This window comes from Anguilla anguilla, chromosome 17 (genome assembly GCF_013347855.1).
Source record: "Anguilla anguilla isolate fAngAng1 chromosome 17, fAngAng1.pri, whole genome shotgun sequence".
Taxonomy (NCBI): domain Eukaryota; kingdom Metazoa; phylum Chordata; class Actinopteri; order Anguilliformes; family Anguillidae; genus Anguilla; species Anguilla anguilla.
The window spans coordinates 10,578,623-10,599,191 of NC_049217.1; the positions used below are offsets into that span (position 1 = coordinate 10,578,623).

Genomic DNA, 20,569 nt, shown 5'->3' on the forward strand with positions numbered 1-20,569 from the left:
ATTGTGGGGAAATTATCTTCAATCCAGATTTATAATACGCAAATCTGGTATTTGATAACACAGTGAATCAAAGTATTCATAAAATAATAAAACGTGGGTCAATTTTAATCAGTTCTTATTTATGAAAAACCATCCATTAAACAAAGATTCACTTATTGGTCAGTGAATCTAAGAGCCACCCCCCCACCCCCCCCCCCCCCACCAAAAAAAATACAATACAATCTGTATTTATGAATGGTTTTATTGGTGAACAAAACAAATTTCAAAAACAAAGTGGAGTTTAAAAAATTCGATAATTTTGAAAGGCTATGGTTAAAAAGTCAAGTGTCTAAAGCAAGAGTGATGCAACTGACACACTCAAGTGTAAAAACATTAGCACTTTTCTACTGATCTGCACCCATGGCTTGCTGGCACATTTCACTGTTCTTACATGGAAACACAGGCCCCAAATTGAATCTAATCACTGTCCTTCGATATATGTATTCATTTTCACTTTTGTACTCGTGTTTCCATCAATGCCAGCAACTGCTGACTTCATAACAATGTGCAAGATGCATAAATAAAGTAGCGTTAAATCTGTTAAATCCGTTAACTAAAGCAGAGGACAAAGTGCATAGCATTTTGACCGAATCCAGTCCACAGGTAGGGGGCAGACTGTAGATCTGAATGAGTTCACCTGAAAGCAAATTTAAACCACACGTACCACTGAAAACACAGTTAAACATGGCCCATGATCTGTTGGTAAGCATGAAAATGGCTCAGAATTACCCTACGAACACATATGTACCGAAGGTCACTATTAGAATTTTCAGAAAGTACTTTTTAAGGGGTTCTTTAGTGCACTGTTGCTTAAATGCGTACCGATGTGATCCAGAATCCCTTCACTGTCAATCAGTGTCACATTAATATACATCCCCCCCCCTAAAATTAGGGAAAACTTGTATCTTCACATAGCGTGACTTTTCATTCATACTGCTGGTCATGAATACTCAAAAGAGAGAAAATTATTCTAAGAAAAAATGACACCGAAAATAAATCGGGGAGGAAGTCCTCGAGAAAAAAAAAACAAAAAAACAACAACAAAAAGCACACAGATAATGGTAAAAACACAACAGAGAAAAGCATCCTGGCTTTCAGCGAGAACAGACTCACCCCCTAGAGATTATAAAACATCACCTCTCAGGTAAGAATCTGATTCGTCAAGTGAAGCGTGAAGATCAACGGCACAATATGAAGTCACTTGAGCGCTCGCTCCTCCCAACACACACAAGTGGGGTGGGTGGGGTTCCGGAAGAGCTGGAGACTTGGTTTCAGAGACTCCCTTGAATAACCAACTTGTGCCCAGTCTTACGATGGATGGACTGATCCCCATTCTGTCACTCTATCCCGCACTAAATGTGAATATGGTACACTTAATGCATGAATGAACAGTCCATGAGCACGAGTATGAAGACAACGGAGACGTCCGAGTGCTGTGGCAAAGGAGCGAGTTCTGTAAAGGCTGGTACAAATCACCACAGACATGTGAATCAGCCAGGAGTATACATCACGCTCACACACAATCTTCCCTACCCTGACCCACAGTTCAAAAGCATGCATTTATGAATACATACACAAATACACACACACAATAGATACTTATGCATGCATTCACACATGCACGCATGCACACACACACACGCACACCAATGCATGCACACAAATGTGTGCACACAAAAAAAAAAAATACACAAGATCCTTCCACCAGAGGAGTCTGTACAACACACTTCCAGACAGTACAGCAGAGCTTAAAACTTCAACGAGCAGGCCCAATTCTTCTGAGCAAAACCAGACAGACAAAGAACAAGCCAAAAAAACTGCAGCTACTATTCTCAAACGGAAGAACACGGGACAAACACCCCCAACCTCTGCAACAAGTGAATCCGGGAGCGGCGCTCGAACGCGGGCGGCGCCGCAGGTTTCCGTGTCCGTGCCCGTCGATGCCACGCGGGCACCGTGGCGTCCCCCCCCCCCCCGCGCGCGCTGCAGCTGGTGGTGTGTGGTGGAGGCGGGGAGCAAAGGGGCGGACCGGCGCAGGGTTCGCAGCCCCCGCGCGGTGCGGACGGCCGTCTGCGCGTCACGTCTGCGCCAGCTGCATCTCCTCCAGCCCGTGCTTCCCCAGGTGGTAGCGGGCCAGGTCCTTCCGGGTCACCAGCCCCACGACCTGGAGGAGAACCGCACGCCCCGTTTAAAAAGAGAGAGAGAGCAACGGATAAAGTGGAGGAATGAGCGCTTCAATAGGGAGGAAGGACCAGCCTGTGTTCGCTATGGGTCACCAAGGCTAACAGTTGTGCTAACAAGTAAACACAACACAAAGGTTAACGAGGAGGAATTACCAGTTTAATAGGAAGTACCATCTTAAATATAATAATTCATATCTTATGATGGGAGTAATATTCAATATGAGGAGTTCAATATGATGAAGAAAAATCTAGCTTGACTTATTTTTGCATGTTATAATCTGTACCTTCTTCAGATTCTACTGTGTTAGGAGAAACTAGCCTTATGATATGGTAGCAAGTAAAAATGACTCTTGCCACAAATCTCCTTTGCTCAGTAACTGCTTTCAGAAACAGGTAAGGAGTGCCCAAGAAAAACACCAGCTGTGGTCACAGAGACACAGAGAGTCCTGCGCGTGGACACAGAGACACAGAGAGTCCTGCGCGTGGACACAGAGACACAGAGAGTCCTGCGCGTGGACACAGAGACACAGAGAGTCCTGCGCGTGGACACAGAGACGGGCACACACTGGGGAGCTCACCCTGTTTTCGTGATCGATCACCACCAGGTGCCTCAGGCCGAGCGCTCGGAAGAGCTTGAACACACGAGGGAGAGAGGTCTCCTGCAACGGAAGCAAGGGAAGGAGGGAGAAAGAAAGAAAAATATAGATAAATTGATAAATGGTATATCAAACATTCCCCATTGATAATTACACCATTCAAATCTAACACGTGTCACATGTATTCCACTAGTTACGATGTACACGCAACTGCTTTGACTTATGCTTAAAGAACATTTCAAATGAAAGTCAAAAAAGTTTCAGGCAAAGTTTTAATGAGGGGTGTATCACAGAAACAGTTTTTGGGGATGAAGTGGGCTGTGGGGTGTGGAGTGTTTGACCCCTGGTTTTGTGGCATTTCTGGTGTTGTGGCTGCAGTATGCTGGTGGAAAGGTCATCAGGGGCGACAGCAGCCCGCAGGACAGTGTAGGGGGTGGAGCTTATGAGTTCTGGTCATGGTTGTCTGGGGGATGGTGTAGTGGGTGCGGTCGATATGTTCTGGTCATGCTTACCTGGGGGACGGTGTAGGGGGTGGGGTTCATGAACTGGGTGAGGTCCATCATGCACTCTCGCTCATCCTGGGACACGTGAATGGACTGGATGGGGGGGAAGCGGGGGTAGGCGTCCCGAAAATCCTTCAGCTGGAGCCGGCGCTGCTGTAGGCGGGACCGCGCCCTCTCCACAAACACCTGCAGAGTGGATGCGTGCACACACGCACACACACACACACACACAGACGGACAATATGAGCCAACCTTTCTTCTCAAACACACGCTCCCCCTAACCGGCACCCTGCCACACAAATATCCAAGCGAGCATAGGGATGCAAACGCGGTCTAAGAGCCTGGGACTCCACTAGCCCTGCACTCCTCCAACTGTCAATCAGCAGCCAATTCATTGCCCTGGAAACAAGGTGTGCAGGAATACATCAAAAAGCAGAAGACACAGCGGCCCTCCCAGGATCTGAGTCTGAGATCCCTGATGCGACACGTAAGATCACGAAAGGCTGTAGAGACCTCGCAGTGAGCGAGCGAGTGACTGAGGGGGAGAAACCGGGGACCCCGTCGGGTCCCAGAGGCCACGCCTCTCTCACCTTGTGCTTCAGAAGGACGATCAGCTGGGACCGCAGGATCAGGCCGCAGATTCTCCCCGGCTGCAAAGACCAGAGACACATTGCCGCTGCTGCTGCTGCAATATGCAACACATGCAGCTATACACAACACATGCAGCTATACACAACACATGCAGCTATACACAACACATGCAGCTATACATAACACATGCAGCTATACACAACACATGCAGCTATACACAACACATGCAGCTATACACAACACATGCAGCTATACACAACACATGCAGCTATACACAACACATGCAGCTATACACAACACATGCAGCTATACACAACACATGCAGCTATACACAACACATGCAGCTATACACAACACATGCAGCTATACACAACACATGCAGCTATACACAACACATGCAGCTATACACAACACATGCAGCTATACATAACACATGCAGCTATACATAACACAAGCAGCTATTCGCAACACTATTACTAACTGGCACTGCTAACATACATGTTTCCCTTTTCTCGTTGGTTTACAATCTACATTCAACTGAAAACTGTGGTTGGGGCAGGGGGGAATTTACAAACACCACCTCTGAAAAATGTTTAAAGCTTAAAAGAGGTGGATGTGTTGAATGTTAAACTAGAACACCATAAGGAATAATGGTAGATGATTTGCAGAGCAGCCTGCAGTTTTCTTGTGTGCTGACAGGGTTTACAGACAGTGGATGGTCTGAAAGAAAGTGTTTCATCATCTCTCTGTGGGATATTCATTGGAAGAGACAGTCATTTCTTTCTTTGTGGCACTGAAAGGGGGTGTGGGGTGTGGGGTGGGGGCGTTTTGCAAACCTCATTGTCATCGCCGACCCCGGGCACCACAGGGAAGCCGTTGTGATTGGTGGACGTGTTGCTAAGGATGTCCACGATGGTGCCCACCTTCTCGATCCGGCTGAAGCAGGTGACTGGAGAGCTCATCACCTCTCTGAGAGAGACAAGGGGGGAGAAAGTCATTCTCAGTCTTTCACAGCCACCCGATAGCACCTGGTACCAAGGTCAAAAAAGCTAAGCCATTTTAGCACCAAATAGGGCAATGAGTGCGCTCTTGTACACCATTTAATCTACTTTATGGTTATGCTTGTAGTGCTCAGAATGGGAGGGGGGGGGGGCGTCGGTTTCTACCTCACACGGCTCAGAGACGGGAGAGGACGAGGATGGTGATGAAGGCATTACCTGGCCGTGAGCGAGTGCGAGGTGGCTGGGGCCTCCCAGTGCAGGAAGGGCACGCTGTGCAGTTTGATGTGGATGTCGTACAGACCCTGCAGAGAGCAAACTGGCCTCAGCACCACCACTCCCACAATGCTTTGCAGTGCTTCACCCGTCTCTGTCAGTACAAAAGACCCAGAAGTGCTCCTACGCAGCGCAGCAAACAAGACACACAAGTTACTCCAATGGAATTAACCTGGTGCATTCTGGGTTAACTACTGTACTTAAATGACAGCTATAGCTGTGCTGTGGATAACAAAACAGACCACAAAAGAAGTGAGGGAGGGAGAGAGAGAGTGTGTAATTTCTGGTTCCCGGAAAAAGAACTCACACAGCTGCCTCTATCCCATAAGGCTCTGCTGCACTAACCTCCACAAAGTAATCTCCCACAATCTTGGCCGTCATGAGCACGAGCATTATGGGAAGGCCGTAGGTGACGTTCCCCGTGGCCTCCACCATGATGACCGTCAGGCTGAGCGTCATGCGTACGATTCCGCCTGGGCCGGGACAAAAGGCGTGACATCAGCCCGGCCGCTCCACCACAGAGAGGGCTTATCTGCGCGCTTTCAGACAGAACGGCCAGCCGGCCGTTTCCACAGCTACAGCGACGGGGAGCACGGCGACGGCGAGCCACTCACCAAGCTGGGCTGCAGCTCCAATCAAAGCGTACTTCCCCGGGTCCGCCCAGATCTGTCACACAAGACAGGTCTCACAATACATTACATGTATACGGCAGACGCTTTTATCCAAAGTGGCACACAAAAGTCTTACTCCACTCTTTAATATTACTCCTACCAAGCTCTCTTTACACACCGTTTGACTTGCACAATATGTAAAGCACGTTTCGGATTAAAGAATAGAAAGCAAAAATGGGACAGACGAGAAATTAAAGATCAAATACGCGGCACAAACACGTCACAAGGTAGGAAAATTCTTACAGTCACACAGTTTAGAAGATTTGGTATTAGTATATAGGCTCATATATTTACCTCAACATAGCAGACTGAGCATGGCTGCAAAAACTGTCTGGATGTGTTCTGAATGAATGTTTAGATGAAAACTACTGCCTGATGTATTTAAGTCATTGGAGATTAACATTTTATCACAAGACCAAATGCAGGATTTCTCATGATGGATGAAAGTAGACTTAGAAAGCAAGTGGTGGTACAGAGAGATGGAAAGTGGGTCAGATTGGTATAACAGCCACAAGTTGACATTGTATTATGCAGTTTTTCATGCTGTAGGTTGTGATCGGGGACTAAAAAGCGGAAAGTGCACGCATTTCTCTCTAAAAAGCATGTGTTCTCTTCAAAGGGATATTCTCCATGGGAAATTAAAATCAGGCTGAACAGGCTGAACAGAGAAGCTTGGCATGCTTCTGAAAAGTAAAACCCCAGACACTTTCCAGCAATGAATTCTCCACATTGCAAAATAAAAATTCAGCGAAGTAAAAGGTGTGAACCCTGGAGTTTCCCGTCTGTGCTCCCTACCCAGCTTCTGATTGGCCGTTCCCTACCCAGTGCCTGATTGGCCGAACCCCCCCCCCCCCCTTCCACTCACAGAGCCGCTGGAGGTGATGGCAGCCAGCAGGATGCCGAATAGCCGCCCCCAGGCCGCCCCGATCAGCAGGGAGGGGATGAACACGCCCGCAGACACCGTCAGGCCGTACGTCCAGCAGGCCAGGAAGAAGTAGCTTAGCGTGAACATGCCCAGGGTCAGAGGATTATAGGACCCTGCAGGAAACAGCAAGGGGAGGGGCTCACTGCTCTGAACCTATTACAGTGCTGTGCTGTGGCGTGAGGAGTCTTCCGATTGGTTTCCATAAGTCTGATTGACAGTACCCACTAGCTCCACCCATTCTGAGAATCAAGGGACCTCACTCTCCGGTCATTACAAGTGAGGGAGACCAGAAAGGACTAGGAAGTTGCAGCTGGAAGAAGTGTCAATTGGCCAGTAGGGGGCAACCTTCCCTCTGGAGAAAATGAAACCCAATGTCCCAGTGCAGTCTAGGGCCACAATGTTGTAGAATACACAGTACATAAAATGAGATGTTAAACCAATTTCCAGACTCTCTGAGGTCAATCATGTTAAGCCTGGTGTCCTGAACAAACTCCAAAAGCCACCACATCTGTCCATTTAAAGATACCACATACAGCCGTTTTCCTCTGCCATCAAAAAAACCACGGCTTTTCTCCAGACCCACACACTTAAAAAATTAAAAATGACAATAAGAACAATTAATTTGACTTTACTAAGCGCGGAATAAACTAAGTTCATTGCAAAGTGAATATTATTTCTGGCTCGACAAAAAAGGTTTGGTCAGAACTCCCTAGATGGTAAAACTGCAGCGTCGCATACCGAACCACCATTAAACTGGAACAGCAGAATGGAAAAACAGACTGAATTGGACCGGAATGCTATTGAGTGGATTTACTGCTGTTGTGGAAAAGAAAAAGCAAGCCCTCAATGCAGGGCCAAAAGAAGAAAACTAAAAACTAGAAGTTACAGATAATGTGCAATAATTCAGTCTTCTGACTCGGTGTGCAAGTAGGTCAGGTCAGTGAGCCAGGTACACAGAAAAGCAACACAGCAAAAGAGATGCAGGTTACAGCTTAATTAACCTCATTTACCAAGCCCAAAATCTGATAGGAATATGGAGCTCACTAACCAAAATACATTGTATAACGTCATTGGAAATCAGTATTGATATGTTCATACTGGTCACTGAAATGCTGGTTCATACTGATCACTGGTGCTTTGGTGAGGTGCAGCCGAGGCCATGTTAGAATCCCGAATTTATAACTGTAGCCCCACTCTCCTCCAGCAGAGGGGAGAAGGCCATCTAAAGGTAGGGTCAACTCACTCGTATATATCCAAGTGTGTGCGTGTGTGTGTGTGTGTGTGTGTGTGCGTACATGTGTATATATCTGTGAGTCTGTGCGTGTGTGTGTGTGTGTATATATATATCTGGGAGTGTGTGCGTGTTGTGTACATATATATTTATGAGTGTGTGTGGGTTTGTGTGTGCGTGTGTGTGTGTGTGTGCGTGTGTGTGTGTGTGTGTGTGAGAGAGACAGGCGCTGGCGGCGGCTGGGCCTCTGCAGCAGGGGTGCTGCTGGGTAGGCTCCAGGTTTCGGGGTACGGTGGGAGTGAGGGGTTCTGGGAAAGCCATCAGCCAGAGCCCCGTGTAAGACGAGGCAGATGCGTGGGCCTGCTGAGCGCTTCAGCAGCTGCCGCACATCCGGCCCTCTCCCCCTCTCTTTCTCTTCCTCTCCCCCTCTCTTTCTCTTCCTCTCCCTCTCTCGCTCTATCCATGCCTCCCATTCCATTCCCTCTCTCAGGTCCAGGCTGCATCTGGAACCCAGACAAGGCCCTCCACAGTCAGGGAGCCACACTGGACAGCCTTTGAACAGCCTCTTCCCCTGGCTTACACCCCCATCCGTCCCTCAGGGAGCACCAAAGAGGAAATGCCCTCCCTCCACCCCCCCGCCATTTTCATTTTCCATGCTGGCCATTGGCCGGTGCTGGAAGGAAAGGCCTCGTTGATGTGGAAACCAGCAGCGCGCTGTAGCGCGTTGTGGCGGTAGTTACCTGGCGGGTTGTGAAACAGGCTCCGTACGCTCCTCTCGGGCGTATTGAAGAAGGCTGTTGCCATGGAGTTGTACTCGCCGTCGTCGCAGAAGAGCTATGAAACGGAGCAGGAGGGCAAAGTCGTTTCGGTTAGCAACACGTTTCACTGCAAATTCTCAAGAACCTGCAGGAGCGTTCTCAAATTTCACTGGCATCTACGAAAATAAAAGTATTTACAATTACAATTGACCAAGGGCACACATTATGATGGCAGGCAACTATAATGTATTACATACTAGTATATACTGTACTAATATATGTCAATAGTAGACGTTCATCCATGTACAGTTATTGTGTTAATTAGCCACGACCCTCGTTAACTTGTGTTAAATCCCCATTAGCCAGTAGTTAGCGCAGGTAAATGGGGTCAACCACAGGCCGAGGCAGGTGATTTTAGGAGGCCCCTTTGAAGCCCCTGCTTTAACAGCCCTGACCTGCAGGGGGTATTCCTCACTCTGGTCCGGGCCCAGGGGCTGGCAGTCATTGGAGAAGTAGATCATGGTGAAGGAGACTGTAGCCGTCACAGCTGCCACCAGCATGGCCTCCATCACCTGCAGGCAGGGTCGGTGGATATACCTGAGAGTGACAGCATCGGCCAATCAGAGGACAGTTTATTCATGTGTCACATTTCCTACATCCCAGCGACCCAGCTTTATTACTGGAGGGCTTCAGTACTAACAGGGTGATTCTGCTCTGGCCCTGGAGGGCTAGGCTATTCGAGCCGCAAGGCTATTTAATCCTAGCGTCTCCGCGGATTTTCTTTTCTTTTTAAAAAAGTTAAATTTCCATACTTCTGATGTTGTGCAAGTAGACAAAAGATTTTTTGAGCACTCGCTTAAATTTAGTCCACAACTTCGCCCAACTGAAAAAACAGTGAGAGCTGAAGAGAACACCTGTAGTGGCTCTTGCAGCTATAAGTCTTACCGTATTTAAGGAAGTGACAATAGTGGCACAACTGATAGAGAGAAGTGCAAAAGTCTGCTGGATGAATTGATGCTGTTTTTTCAGTACAGCAAATCAGGAACCCAAAACAATCCAGCTTCTATCTGAGCAATTCTGCCATTACTCTCTTGAAAGGTAGTTATTTGAGAGCGCCTATGCTGGTGGCAAAGTGCCAACCTGACATGGTGTGTGTGCTATATTTTTTGTATTTCTTCCTCCTTCCATGATTAGACCACATTGTTTAGGTTGTACTCATGAGTGCCAGAGCACCATGTATACAGATATGCCTCTGTTCCTCAGTCACCATGATAAATACACACCTTCTGCTTTAAAAAATTTTATTTCCTTTTTTAACAAACATGTCAAACCTTATGCAATATTCATACATTGCATTACCGTATATACAGAGGGTGGAAATGGGGGAATGGGTTGGAACACCTGACCTTACCTTATTCTGAAAATGGTGAGCCAGTAGTTTAAGACATTGAACAGCGCTCCAAGCAGTCCACCTGCAGAGAGAGATTATAAGCAAAACCTGACTGCGAGTTCAAAGGTCATAACCATATCACAAGAGCAATGGCATCAGAGAGCGAACACTGACAGAGGAACTGCAGTCTTCCAACACCCAGGTACCTCCTGACTACCCAACTCAACTTCAAGTGTTTCTCCTTAGTTCTCTATTAAATCTGTCAGTGTCACCCAAAGCATTCAAATCTGCCTGTTATTTTACATGAGAAGGTACCGTGAACACAGTATGTACACACAGCACAACACACAAGTTTTTTCTTACTATTACTGTGGAAGATGAAATTGAAAAAACTTGTTTTTCCCCTTTTGAGGTCAGTATTCTAGAATTTTCCACCGCTAAGAATCTTCCCCCTTAGGAGGGCTATATAACGGCTATAATCATCTGTGTTCAATGAACTTGACAAAGGAATAGCTCCCTGACAGCGGTTGGAACAAATCATTGCTTTTCCACAATAACTTTCTCATCTAGTTCTAATGTACCATACACATCTCATAACTTTAAAGTTGACTAACCATAATGCTGTGTTCATAAATGAAATAGTTATTTGTTCCAGAGAATTTCACTTTTTGTATATACAAGGTATATTCAAGCTTTTTGCATGACACCAGCAACACACTAAATAGCAGTGCAGATGCTTCTCCAGGGAAGCTGAAAGGAAACTGATTCTTCTTCATCATGACAGAAACACAGCAAGTCTCCTTCATAGCAACAAAAATTAAATGGGTCTCCCCTCATAGCGACAAAAATGAAACAGGTCTGCCCTCACCTATGGCTCCCATACAGATGAAGAGGGGAATCTCATAAAGGTTGTACTCCACACTCTGGGGAGGGGGAGAAAAAAAAACTTATCCCACTTAACCAAATCAGAGATCATTCAACACTGGATTTCTACACTGTGACAGGGAGGCGCGCTCACGTCACTGTCAAAGCGGCCGAAGTTGATGAGACCCGGGTTCGAGAGGTCGCCCGGCTTCTCATTATAGATGCTGAGGAAGAAATTCAGGGTGAAGGTAGACATCATGGATGCAAAGAACTGGGGGAAAAAAAAACAGAAAAAAGGAAAGGAGGCATTAGGAGGACGGACCCTCTCAGCTGGTCAGGAAAGGTAGCGGCGGTGCGCCACAAAAACGTGTCCGTCTTCCAGACACTCACGATTCTCCAGGTCAACATTTGGTTCCAGAAGGACGCCCCCTCTTCCAAGCTGAAGAGGACCCCGCCTGAGACAAGAGGGAGGGAAAGAGAGAGGAATGGGAGAGTCCTCTGGGGATTTAACCCCCTGCTACATCGGCACATCTACAAAACAGCATCCTTTTGTCGGGTTAGAAGGGTCATACGGATGCCACAGATGGGATCTTAGCAGTCAATGTTAACAGCTAGTGTGCATCCATCAAACAGCGACAGTTTTATGGTTCAGTGGTCGTATCATGGTTCTGTAGGCCAAATACTCCTGCTGAACTTTCTCCCCAAGTGGTGTCATGCCACTTCTATTAGAAAAATTCACCTGAATGAAGGAAGAGTTCAAAACTGTCGTTCAAATTTCTTTCTAAGTCGTCACAGTATGACCCATATGTAACTGGAGCTTCAAATGAAAGGATTCAGAATGAAAATGAACCCAAGCACATGCCAAGCAAAGGCCCAAATAAAAACTGCTTAGCATGTCCAACCAAACACTTTCCCAGGGGTTTTAATTGTGTACGGCTGCTCGGCAGTGGAAACCCATTTCATGAAGCTCTTGACGAACAGTTCTTGTGTTACGTTGTTTCCAGAGGTAGTTTGTAACTCTGTAATGAGCGTTTCTTCAGCACTAGGTGGTCTCGTTCTGTGAGCTTGTGTGGTCTACCGCTTCGCGGCTGAGCCGTTGTTGCTCCTTTACGGTTCTACTTCACAATAACAGCACTTAGCTGACTGGAGCAGCTCTAGCAGGGCAGAAATGTGACAAACTGACTTGCAGGAAAGGTGGCATCCTATGACAGTGCCTGAGCTCTTCAGTATGACCCATTCTACTGCCAATGTTTGTCAATGGAGAATGCATGGCTGTATGCTAGATTTTATGAACCTGTTAAGACACAGGTGTGTCCACATAATTTCCGAAATGAAGTGTATACCGTTGCTAGGCAACAGCTGAGATGTCTCACCAACAGGAGCGCCAAACGCCGCAGACACCCCTGCAGCCGCGCCCGCTGAAACAAAGTCCCTCTTCTCCGTGTCCCTCCGGAAGTATTCAAAGATCTGCAAGGACAGCCACGACATTAAAAACACACCGGGACATGCCCTTTTCAATCAACCAACTAATTAAAATGATGTCTGGCCTGGCAATTGATACAACAGTCATAGACCACCAGGATACTCTAGAGTAACCAGATGGCCAGCTCCTTGGTTCTTGCTAATCTGCCACTGGTATTGCCCTTGACTTAAAAGGTAAACGCATAGATACTGCTGCTATTTGATATGTAAAGATGCATTTAAACATAATAATAGTAGTATATAAATGTCCTCAAATAAGTGCATGAGAGATGAAGGGGTTTAATGACCTTGAAGTCCTTCTTCAGTGAGGTGCTTCGTCCCTGGGAGACTCCAGCCGCCACCACGGCCCCGGAGTGGATCATTGGCCCTTCCTGATGGTGGGACGGGGGGAGCATGTTAACAGGACGCCGCGGATAGCTGTGTTCCTACCAGCAGCACACCTTAGTGCTCCCATTCTAAGGGTATGTGTCTGAAGCTTCACATTTCAAGCATGTGACAATTCACATGTTCCTACAGCGCATGGACAGACATTACAGACAAAACTATTTTCCCCAGTACGCCTTCATGAAACCCCATTTAAAGGTCAGTAAATTAGGCTAATGATGTACAATTTTACATATAGACAGACCAATCAAAGCAATTTCTGCATCCAGACGTTCCTTGCAAAAGCAGGCCGTGTTTGTCTGATGCTAAAGTACTCTCTTATATGAGTCTACTGGGCTTCCTCTGTGCCCTTGTCTGTCTGTATAATGTGGGTGAGAGAATGCTGGGTGGGGGAGGGCCTGTGGTCTCTGACCTCTCATTGGTCAGCTTTACCTTTCCTACTGCCAGGCCACCAGCCACAGAGCAAATGACTCCTCCCACTTTCACCATAAGAGTCTGGAAAGGACAAAACAAAAGAGATCCATAGGGCATTGTTGCTGTACAGATGCTACCAGCGAGTCAGTGAGCCAATACTACAGAAGCCTGTGGATTTCATTCTTGGACAGACTGTAAGGATGTAGGATTTCATTTTTTTTTTTTTATTACCCACATCAATCAGACAAAAACTGGCTTATTAGCTTTATGCATCCACACTGATTTATTTCCAGAAGTATTTTGTAAAAATATTCCTGAGAATACAATGAGCATTCTTCAGCCATAACTAACCAATCTGCTACAAATGGGAATGCCCACGTGAAGAGAATTGCATTGGCATGCACCCAAAACCAAAATATGCAACAGTCCATTGAGCTACCTGGTTAAGTAGAGGATCAAATAATAAAAGGAATTAGAAAGTAAATAAGTACATAAAAATAAAATAAAGCAACTAATTTACCTTCAACCGCACGACACGAGGGACCTTAACTCCATTCAGGTAGCACTTTATCTGTGGGATCCCGCTACCCGCGGCAATGGGCTAAAGACAGAACAGAAACAAACGAGCGGAAAGAGCTCCTACAGCGGTTATATTCATACCAGATTTCACCACAACCACAATTCAACCAATATAACCAGAGACAGCGTCAGCACCTCCTAGAGGGTGGCAGTTCCTGCAGGACTACTCAATCCTGATAACCTGAAATTCAGATATTCTGGTAAAGTTGGATTCAAATTAGTTTGTTCGTCTGTTTGTTTTGGCAGGCAGGCAGGCGAAAGTGACTCATAAGATAAGTGTTCATGTTGACATACCGATCAGGGCACATATCAAATGAGCGTAATCAACCATGATTCATAAATCAAACCAATCACATTCCCTGCGTTTCTTTTTAATCCAGGTTCAACTAAGACTTCTATACATGTTGGGAAAGGTTAGTCTGGAAGACATCTACTTGCCCAAACTAAATTTAATTTATGCAATTTAATTAACAGAGACAAGGAACACTGATCAACACTTCAGTTTTTTTTTTTACATTCACATAAATTTTGACCGCTTTAGCTATTGGGCCAATTTTCAATCGGGGTGAAATGAAAAACAGGCACGTGAATCTTCTACTCACCTCAAAAAAGGCCACGAGGACAGAGCCCACCAATACAAATGCGGAATTCAACACAGCCCACAGGATGAGAGTGATGGAGAGGCCGCCAACCTCAGTGAACTTCTCTATGTCTGAGGACAGGGTTAAGGAAACTAAATGACCTAAAAAAAAAGTTCTGTCTTGTTCAGTGCCTGTCAGGAACCTCTTCTAGTTACATAGTAAAAATTCTGCATATTGTGTGGAGTCTTATGTTAACTAGGTGCATTTATGCAGCCCAAGAAGGGGACGTTTAAGATTTATAGATTGACCTTGGCTGTTCTGCATCAGATGGTCTTGAGTGGTTCTTTACGCAATGATATGGTCCCAGTGCTGTATCTAATCCCACACAGAAGGACAGCTGAGTGGCTCATCCTGTTAAAACACTGTTACGCCATTTGTATGGCCTGCTACCGATTCCAGGGTATTTCAACTCAAACAGCAGCCAGCAGCCCTACAGGTCTGCACATAAATGCCCATTTAGCAAATCTGGATTATGCATTGCGTTCTGTATCCAACAGGGCTAGGGTTCACTACTTTTCAATTCAACCAATTCTGGAAATCAATTGAAACTGAATACACTAATTATGGGAAGCATCTGACATATAACATTACAGTTAATTGTGTTTCAGGTTATTTTCTTGAACAAACTAAAAAAGAATCAATTGCCAAACCTGTTACCGACATTTTTTTAAAATGGCAATCATAACTGTGTTTTCCGCTGGGGAAGGATGCTCTGCTTGACCACATGGTACTTGAACCCGGCAAGGTTCTCCACGACGATGTCGATGACGCAGGCGATGAGGCCCGTCAGGAGCCCGATGAGCCCACACACCACCCAGCGGCTGATCTCCAGACACTTAAAGCCCTGAGCAGGAACAGAGACGCACCCATTTCAGCACGCAGAGAGCCAGGTCCACACCATCACCATTAAGAACAGCATCTCTGGGAAGCTGGGTGGCTCATCCTGTTAAGGCACCGTTCTAGTGCACGGATGAGAACCCGGACTGTGGGGCTCTTCACTCGTCGATACAACTTTGACTGGTGGGTTGTGGTGTGAAAAGAAGCAGCTGGCGACATCACAAGGGTGTCTACACTCACCCACATCAAGTGCAGAGACTTAAGCATAAGCACAGCCGTATACGATTGGCCATTCCAAATCAGAAATAAAATGATGGGGAGAGCATAAAAAACAGTACCTGCGTAGGTTTCCATGCTTGCCAATTTAAGTTTCCATTTATCTAGTTATCTCGTTCCCATTATTAATTCTGCAATAGATCGAAGGACAAGGGAAGAATCGAGAGAACCTTTTGAATCATATTTGTCAGGAGTCAATTATTTTTCCAATTCAGCCAAAGAAGCGAAAGGCTATTCATCAACTTAAATGCCCAGAATGCTGCATGAGGATTTCTCAGTTAATTAATTGAAATTCAGTTCACTTCCGGAAATGAAACAGAATTGATCGGGACCCTGCAGCGGATAGCCTAAAAACAGCTCTGGGACGGTGTGTGCAAACACACCCCCAAAGGCACGGAGTACCAGACTGACCATCTGGCTCATCCGCCTTTCTTCCTCCAGGAACAGCTGGTTCTCGCTGTTGTCATAATCAAGGCTCTGAAACAGACAGACGCAATGGGTATGTACATAGATGAAGTGCAGATTTGATATCAATACCATGTGCATTTTACGCAATAAGTTATTTCTTTCATGTACCACAAACCCTGGGGACCCACCATTTGGGATCCACCTGGGTCAGTCTGTTCCCTAAAAGGTCCCTTTTTAAGGGAAGACTGCGTTTGGTTCACAGCACTGATCAAACACAGTTCCACTATACATAGCAAATGTTATTTCTAAAGTGCATGAATCATCTTTTTATTATGTCCCAAGACCAAACCTTAGGGGTCCTTTAAAAAGGGCTACAAAGCTGCATGTTGGGAGGTTAAGAGGAATAAAAACCAACAAAAATAAACTATTATTGTGCCAGTCCAAGCTCTCTCAGTACACCTAAGTTATTGAATGGATCATTATTATTATTTTTTGTAATTCACAGGACCTGTAGTTTGCAGTTACCTCATATTTCAGCGACAGCAGCTTCTCGTTGTGAGGAATCTCTTTGGGCCGGCTTAAGACCGCTCCCTGAACGGTGATACCAGGGGTGGGGGGCAGGGGGTGTGGGTGGGGGGGTGGGAGAAAGGAGCAGAAAGGTCAGATGCTTTATTCCAACCTGACAGGAAACGGGTGAGAATACAGCTGCAGAATGGAGCTGAGAGGAACTGCTCAGCGATGATGGGAGAGTGAGGCGTCAGGAGCCCTGTAAGGGGAGAAGCTGCAACATGCTGCCAATCACAGACTAGTCTGAAACAAGCAAAAGGTTTTTAAACCAATCAAATTTGCCACTGAAAACACATACTGTACAATAGGTTCAAATCAGTAAATCACTCACTGGCAGACGATAGCCCCTCCCATTTCCGGTTCCATGAAACCTCATATTCCCATTGCTATCACTCAGCACCACAATACAGAGGAGGAGGCAGAGTCCCAAAGGTTAAAGTGAGGCACTGGCAGTGAAACTAACCATGAGGTGATGTAATGGAGCGTACAGTGCTGGCTAGAACCCCTGAAACCATTAAAATGACTCTTTCATGACTCTTTGTGGGGACAGGTGGGCGGCTCATCCTGCTAATACGCTAGGATAAAACGTCTGGGCGCACTCGCATTATAGAATCCTGTACGCGTCTGTGTATCAGTGCCCATGTCTGACATCACTAGCCACAGCATTGCACAGGTAGGCAGGGTTCTGGTTGGTGGGATTGTCTTTCACTCATCACATGAGGTGTGCCAGCCATACATGAAGTGCAGGCCTCAGCTGTAAGGACCGTACGGCTCAGCTGGCAACAGCAGGCAGGTTGGGGGAAGGCCGTGTCTGTGCACTTCTCAACTAATGGAGGTAGCAGCAACGAAGGAAGCGAGGAGAAAATAAACCTTTTTGGTGAATAATTGGTTGAATTAAAGGAAAAAGGTTCAGGGCTCCTTGCTACCCGTAGCTCACAGTGAGCATCCAATGAACATGGCGGTGACTTGAGAAAAGATGAAATGGTGAATAGGAGGGTTTTTGTCAAACAGGATGGAGCTTGGGAGCTGGGTTCTGAAATATTACCTCCTCTTCTGAATTTTCTTCTTCCAGATCGACTGTACTCAGCCTCCCTATGTGAAATATGCTGCTCCCGGAAAACTATGGAGCAAACATACGGAATCATATTCTGCAGTAAAACCTAGAGCTGGATCAAGCCGGCTGTTTGCATGCAAAAGTTTAAGCTAGATCCTAAACAGCAGCCCCTTGTGATGCTCTGCTTCTGGAATTACTTGTAAAACATTGTTAAACAGAACATCATGATTACAAGGAAGATGAAACGCGAGTTTATTTTAGTTTTTATTTTTTGAAAACGTGGGTTGCGATCATCCAGGTCCTTCGGAAAAATAGCAATATTTAGAAGGGTTTCATGGGGACTGCACCTGCACTGGCAGGACTCAGCAGTTACAAAATAACTGCCTGCTAATCGGGCATCGCCCACAAGCCGCATTGATTTTTGATTAGCCCAGCACTGTCACATGGGACGTCTTAACCAATGTCAGAACAGTGCGCGTTGTGAACACAAAAACAATCGGAGCAGTAGACTAACTAGACAGCTAATGTTAGCCAAACAAGTCGAAAGTCACTTATCAAGCTGGCTAGCTAAGTAACGCCTATGGAAACGCAATTCTACAGCACCGTAATTGTGTCACTGTCCAAAAACTAATGCAAATAATAAACAGTTCTTGACTTGGCTAGCGAACACCATTACATAATTTTGTTGGCAACGCTGGCTGCTACAGCATCAAGTTAGCTAGCTACAACATCAAGTTAACCCGTTCGCATGGACCAATGATACCCAGCAAACTAAGTTTAGGCAGCCACGCAATGAACTCACTAGCTAGACAGCTCGATAAATAATATTTGCCCTATTAATTGATGTTGCTGCCAAACTCGACAAATTAGACGGCTAGTAGCGCTCTTCCAACAGTCCCAACGCAACAGTCAACGACGTTTCACTAGCTTGTAGTAGCTAACTACTTTTCAAAGCTAACGTTTATTAAGTGTGTTCTTATTCATACACTATACTGAACGCATCAAAAGAGGTTATCACAATCGTAGCTTGCTGGTCAACTGGTGCTAGCAAATTCTATAATGTGTATGCAAAACCAATAATGTGTATATATTTTAAAAATTCCAGCTTCAAGCTCTTTGTTTCTGGTTTATGTAGACAGGTTGCAAGGTGACAGAAAGATATCTTGCTAATTTAGATGCCTAGATTATCCTATTAGATAACCAGCTACAGCTACCGCTACCTGTCTGGTGTATCGCACGGCACTGGCTCCGTTCAGAAGTGGAGTGTCTTCTCCTTGAGCCGTATCTTCGTCCCGACTGGACCACGACACTTTCTTCGAGACATTTGCCATGCTTGCCAGGGTTTCTCAGGGCGTCACCTGTCGCCGTTCCTTCCTATTTTTATTGTCTATCTGTAAAACAGACAACAGGGTCTTCCCTAAAACTCCCACCCACTTATCTCACATACATTTTTTCCCACGTGAGATGTCTACATAGGCATAGAGCGTGAGATCAATAGCAATCACGTGACAAAGCGCTTCAATCTACGGAGAGCTCAAAGGGGCATTACTCCTAGCGCAACATTGACCCTAGGATTTAATTATAAACGCGCGGAAAGAGAATTACGAAATCGTGCGTTTTAAGTTTCCTAATCTGGTTCATATAGCTTCTAAAATTCGAAATAACCAATCTGTTGCATAATGATCACGTCAGAATCAAGTCATAAACAAGTTCATTCAAATCCGTCTATAACATTTCCAATTTGGTTACCCTTCTCAACAACAGACCAAATACACGGTGTGCCAATTTCAATTACTTGAGACGTGTGCTTTATATTAACTAAGCCATTGTATTTACGTGAATGACGATACTAATATATTTATGATTCTTAATTTTGTTAAAGCATTCGATATGCTAATTGTTAATGCATGCTGATTGCAAAACAGATACATACGGAAGACGATTAGGGCCACTTTTCCTTTTATTTATTTATTTTATTAATATTTTTGTTGATACAAACACACTTAATATTTGGTAGCATATCTCTTGCTTGCAATAACTGCATCAAACCTGCGACCCATTGACATCACCAAACTGTTGCATTCTTCTTTTGTGATGCTTTTCCAGGCTTTTACTGCAGCCTCTTTCAGTTGTTGTTTGTTTCGGGGGGTTTTCCCTTCAATCTCCTCTTCAGGAGGTGAAATGCATGCTCAATTGGGTTAAGGTCTGGTGATTGACTTGGCCCTAATGAAATCCTTTGTTGTGTTGGCAGTGTGTTTTGGGTCATTGTCTTGCTGCATGTTCCTCCCAATTAGTTTGGACGCATTTCTCCGTAAGGTGGCAGACAGAATGTTTTTGTAGACTTCTGAATTCATCCTGCTGCTACCATCATGAGTTACATCATCAATAAAGATTAGTGAGCCCACTCCAGAAGCAGCCATGCAAGCCCAAGCCATTACACGTCCTCCACCGTGCTTCTCAGATGAGCTTATATGTTTTGGATCATGAGCAGATCCCTTCTTTCTCCACACTTTGGCCTTTCCATCACTTTGATAGAGGTTAATCTTGGTCTCATCAGTCCATAAAACTTTGTTCCAGAACTTTTGTGGCTCATCTCTGTCCTTCTTTGCAAATTGTAATCTCGTCTTCCGATTATTACTACTGATGAGTGGTTTGCATCTTGTGGTATAGCCTCTATATTGCTGCTCTCTAAGTCTTCTTCGAACAGTTGATTGAGATACCTTCACCGCTGTCCTGTGGAGATTGTTTGTGATGTCACTGACTGATGTTTTGAGGTTTTTCTTCACAGTTTTCACAATGTTTCTGTCATCAACTGCTGTTGTTTTCCTTGGTCGACCTGTTCGATATCTGTTGCTCAGTACGCCAGCAGTTTCTTTCTTTTTCAGGACATTCCAAGTTGTCG

The 20,569-nt window shown here is 45.6% G+C and overlaps 1 protein-coding gene across 2 annotated transcripts; it reads right to left on the minus strand.

The window, feature by feature from the left end:
* Window positions 1-223: 223 nt before the first annotated feature.
* On the minus strand, window positions 224-19,182 carry clcn7 (chloride channel 7). Of its 2 annotated transcripts, XM_035398634.1 has the most exons (25): window positions 18,888-19,182; window positions 17,659-17,733; window positions 16,572-16,637; window positions 16,050-16,115; window positions 15,237-15,369; window positions 14,487-14,596; window positions 13,826-13,906; window positions 13,324-13,386; window positions 12,795-12,878; window positions 12,399-12,492; window positions 11,416-11,480; window positions 11,180-11,296; window positions 11,030-11,084; window positions 10,183-10,243; window positions 9,227-9,368; window positions 8,754-8,847; window positions 6,723-6,895; window positions 5,801-5,852; window positions 5,532-5,659; window positions 5,130-5,215; window positions 4,749-4,881; window positions 3,912-3,971; window positions 3,331-3,507; window positions 2,801-2,881; window positions 224-2,203 (listed from the first exon to the last, which is right to left on the minus strand). In XM_035398634.1, the coding sequence occupies exons 1-25, from the start codon at window positions 18,996-18,998 to the stop codon at window positions 2,117-2,119; spliced, it is 2,394 nt and encodes a 797-aa protein (XP_035254525.1). In that variant the 5' UTR covers window positions 18,999-19,182; the 3' UTR covers window positions 224-2,116. The 2 variants fall into 2 exon arrangements, with proteins under 2 accessions (XP_035254525.1, XP_035254526.1); XM_035398635.1 differs by lacking the exon at window positions 17,659-17,733.
* Between the last annotated feature and the right edge of the window lie 1,387 nt (window positions 19,183-20,569).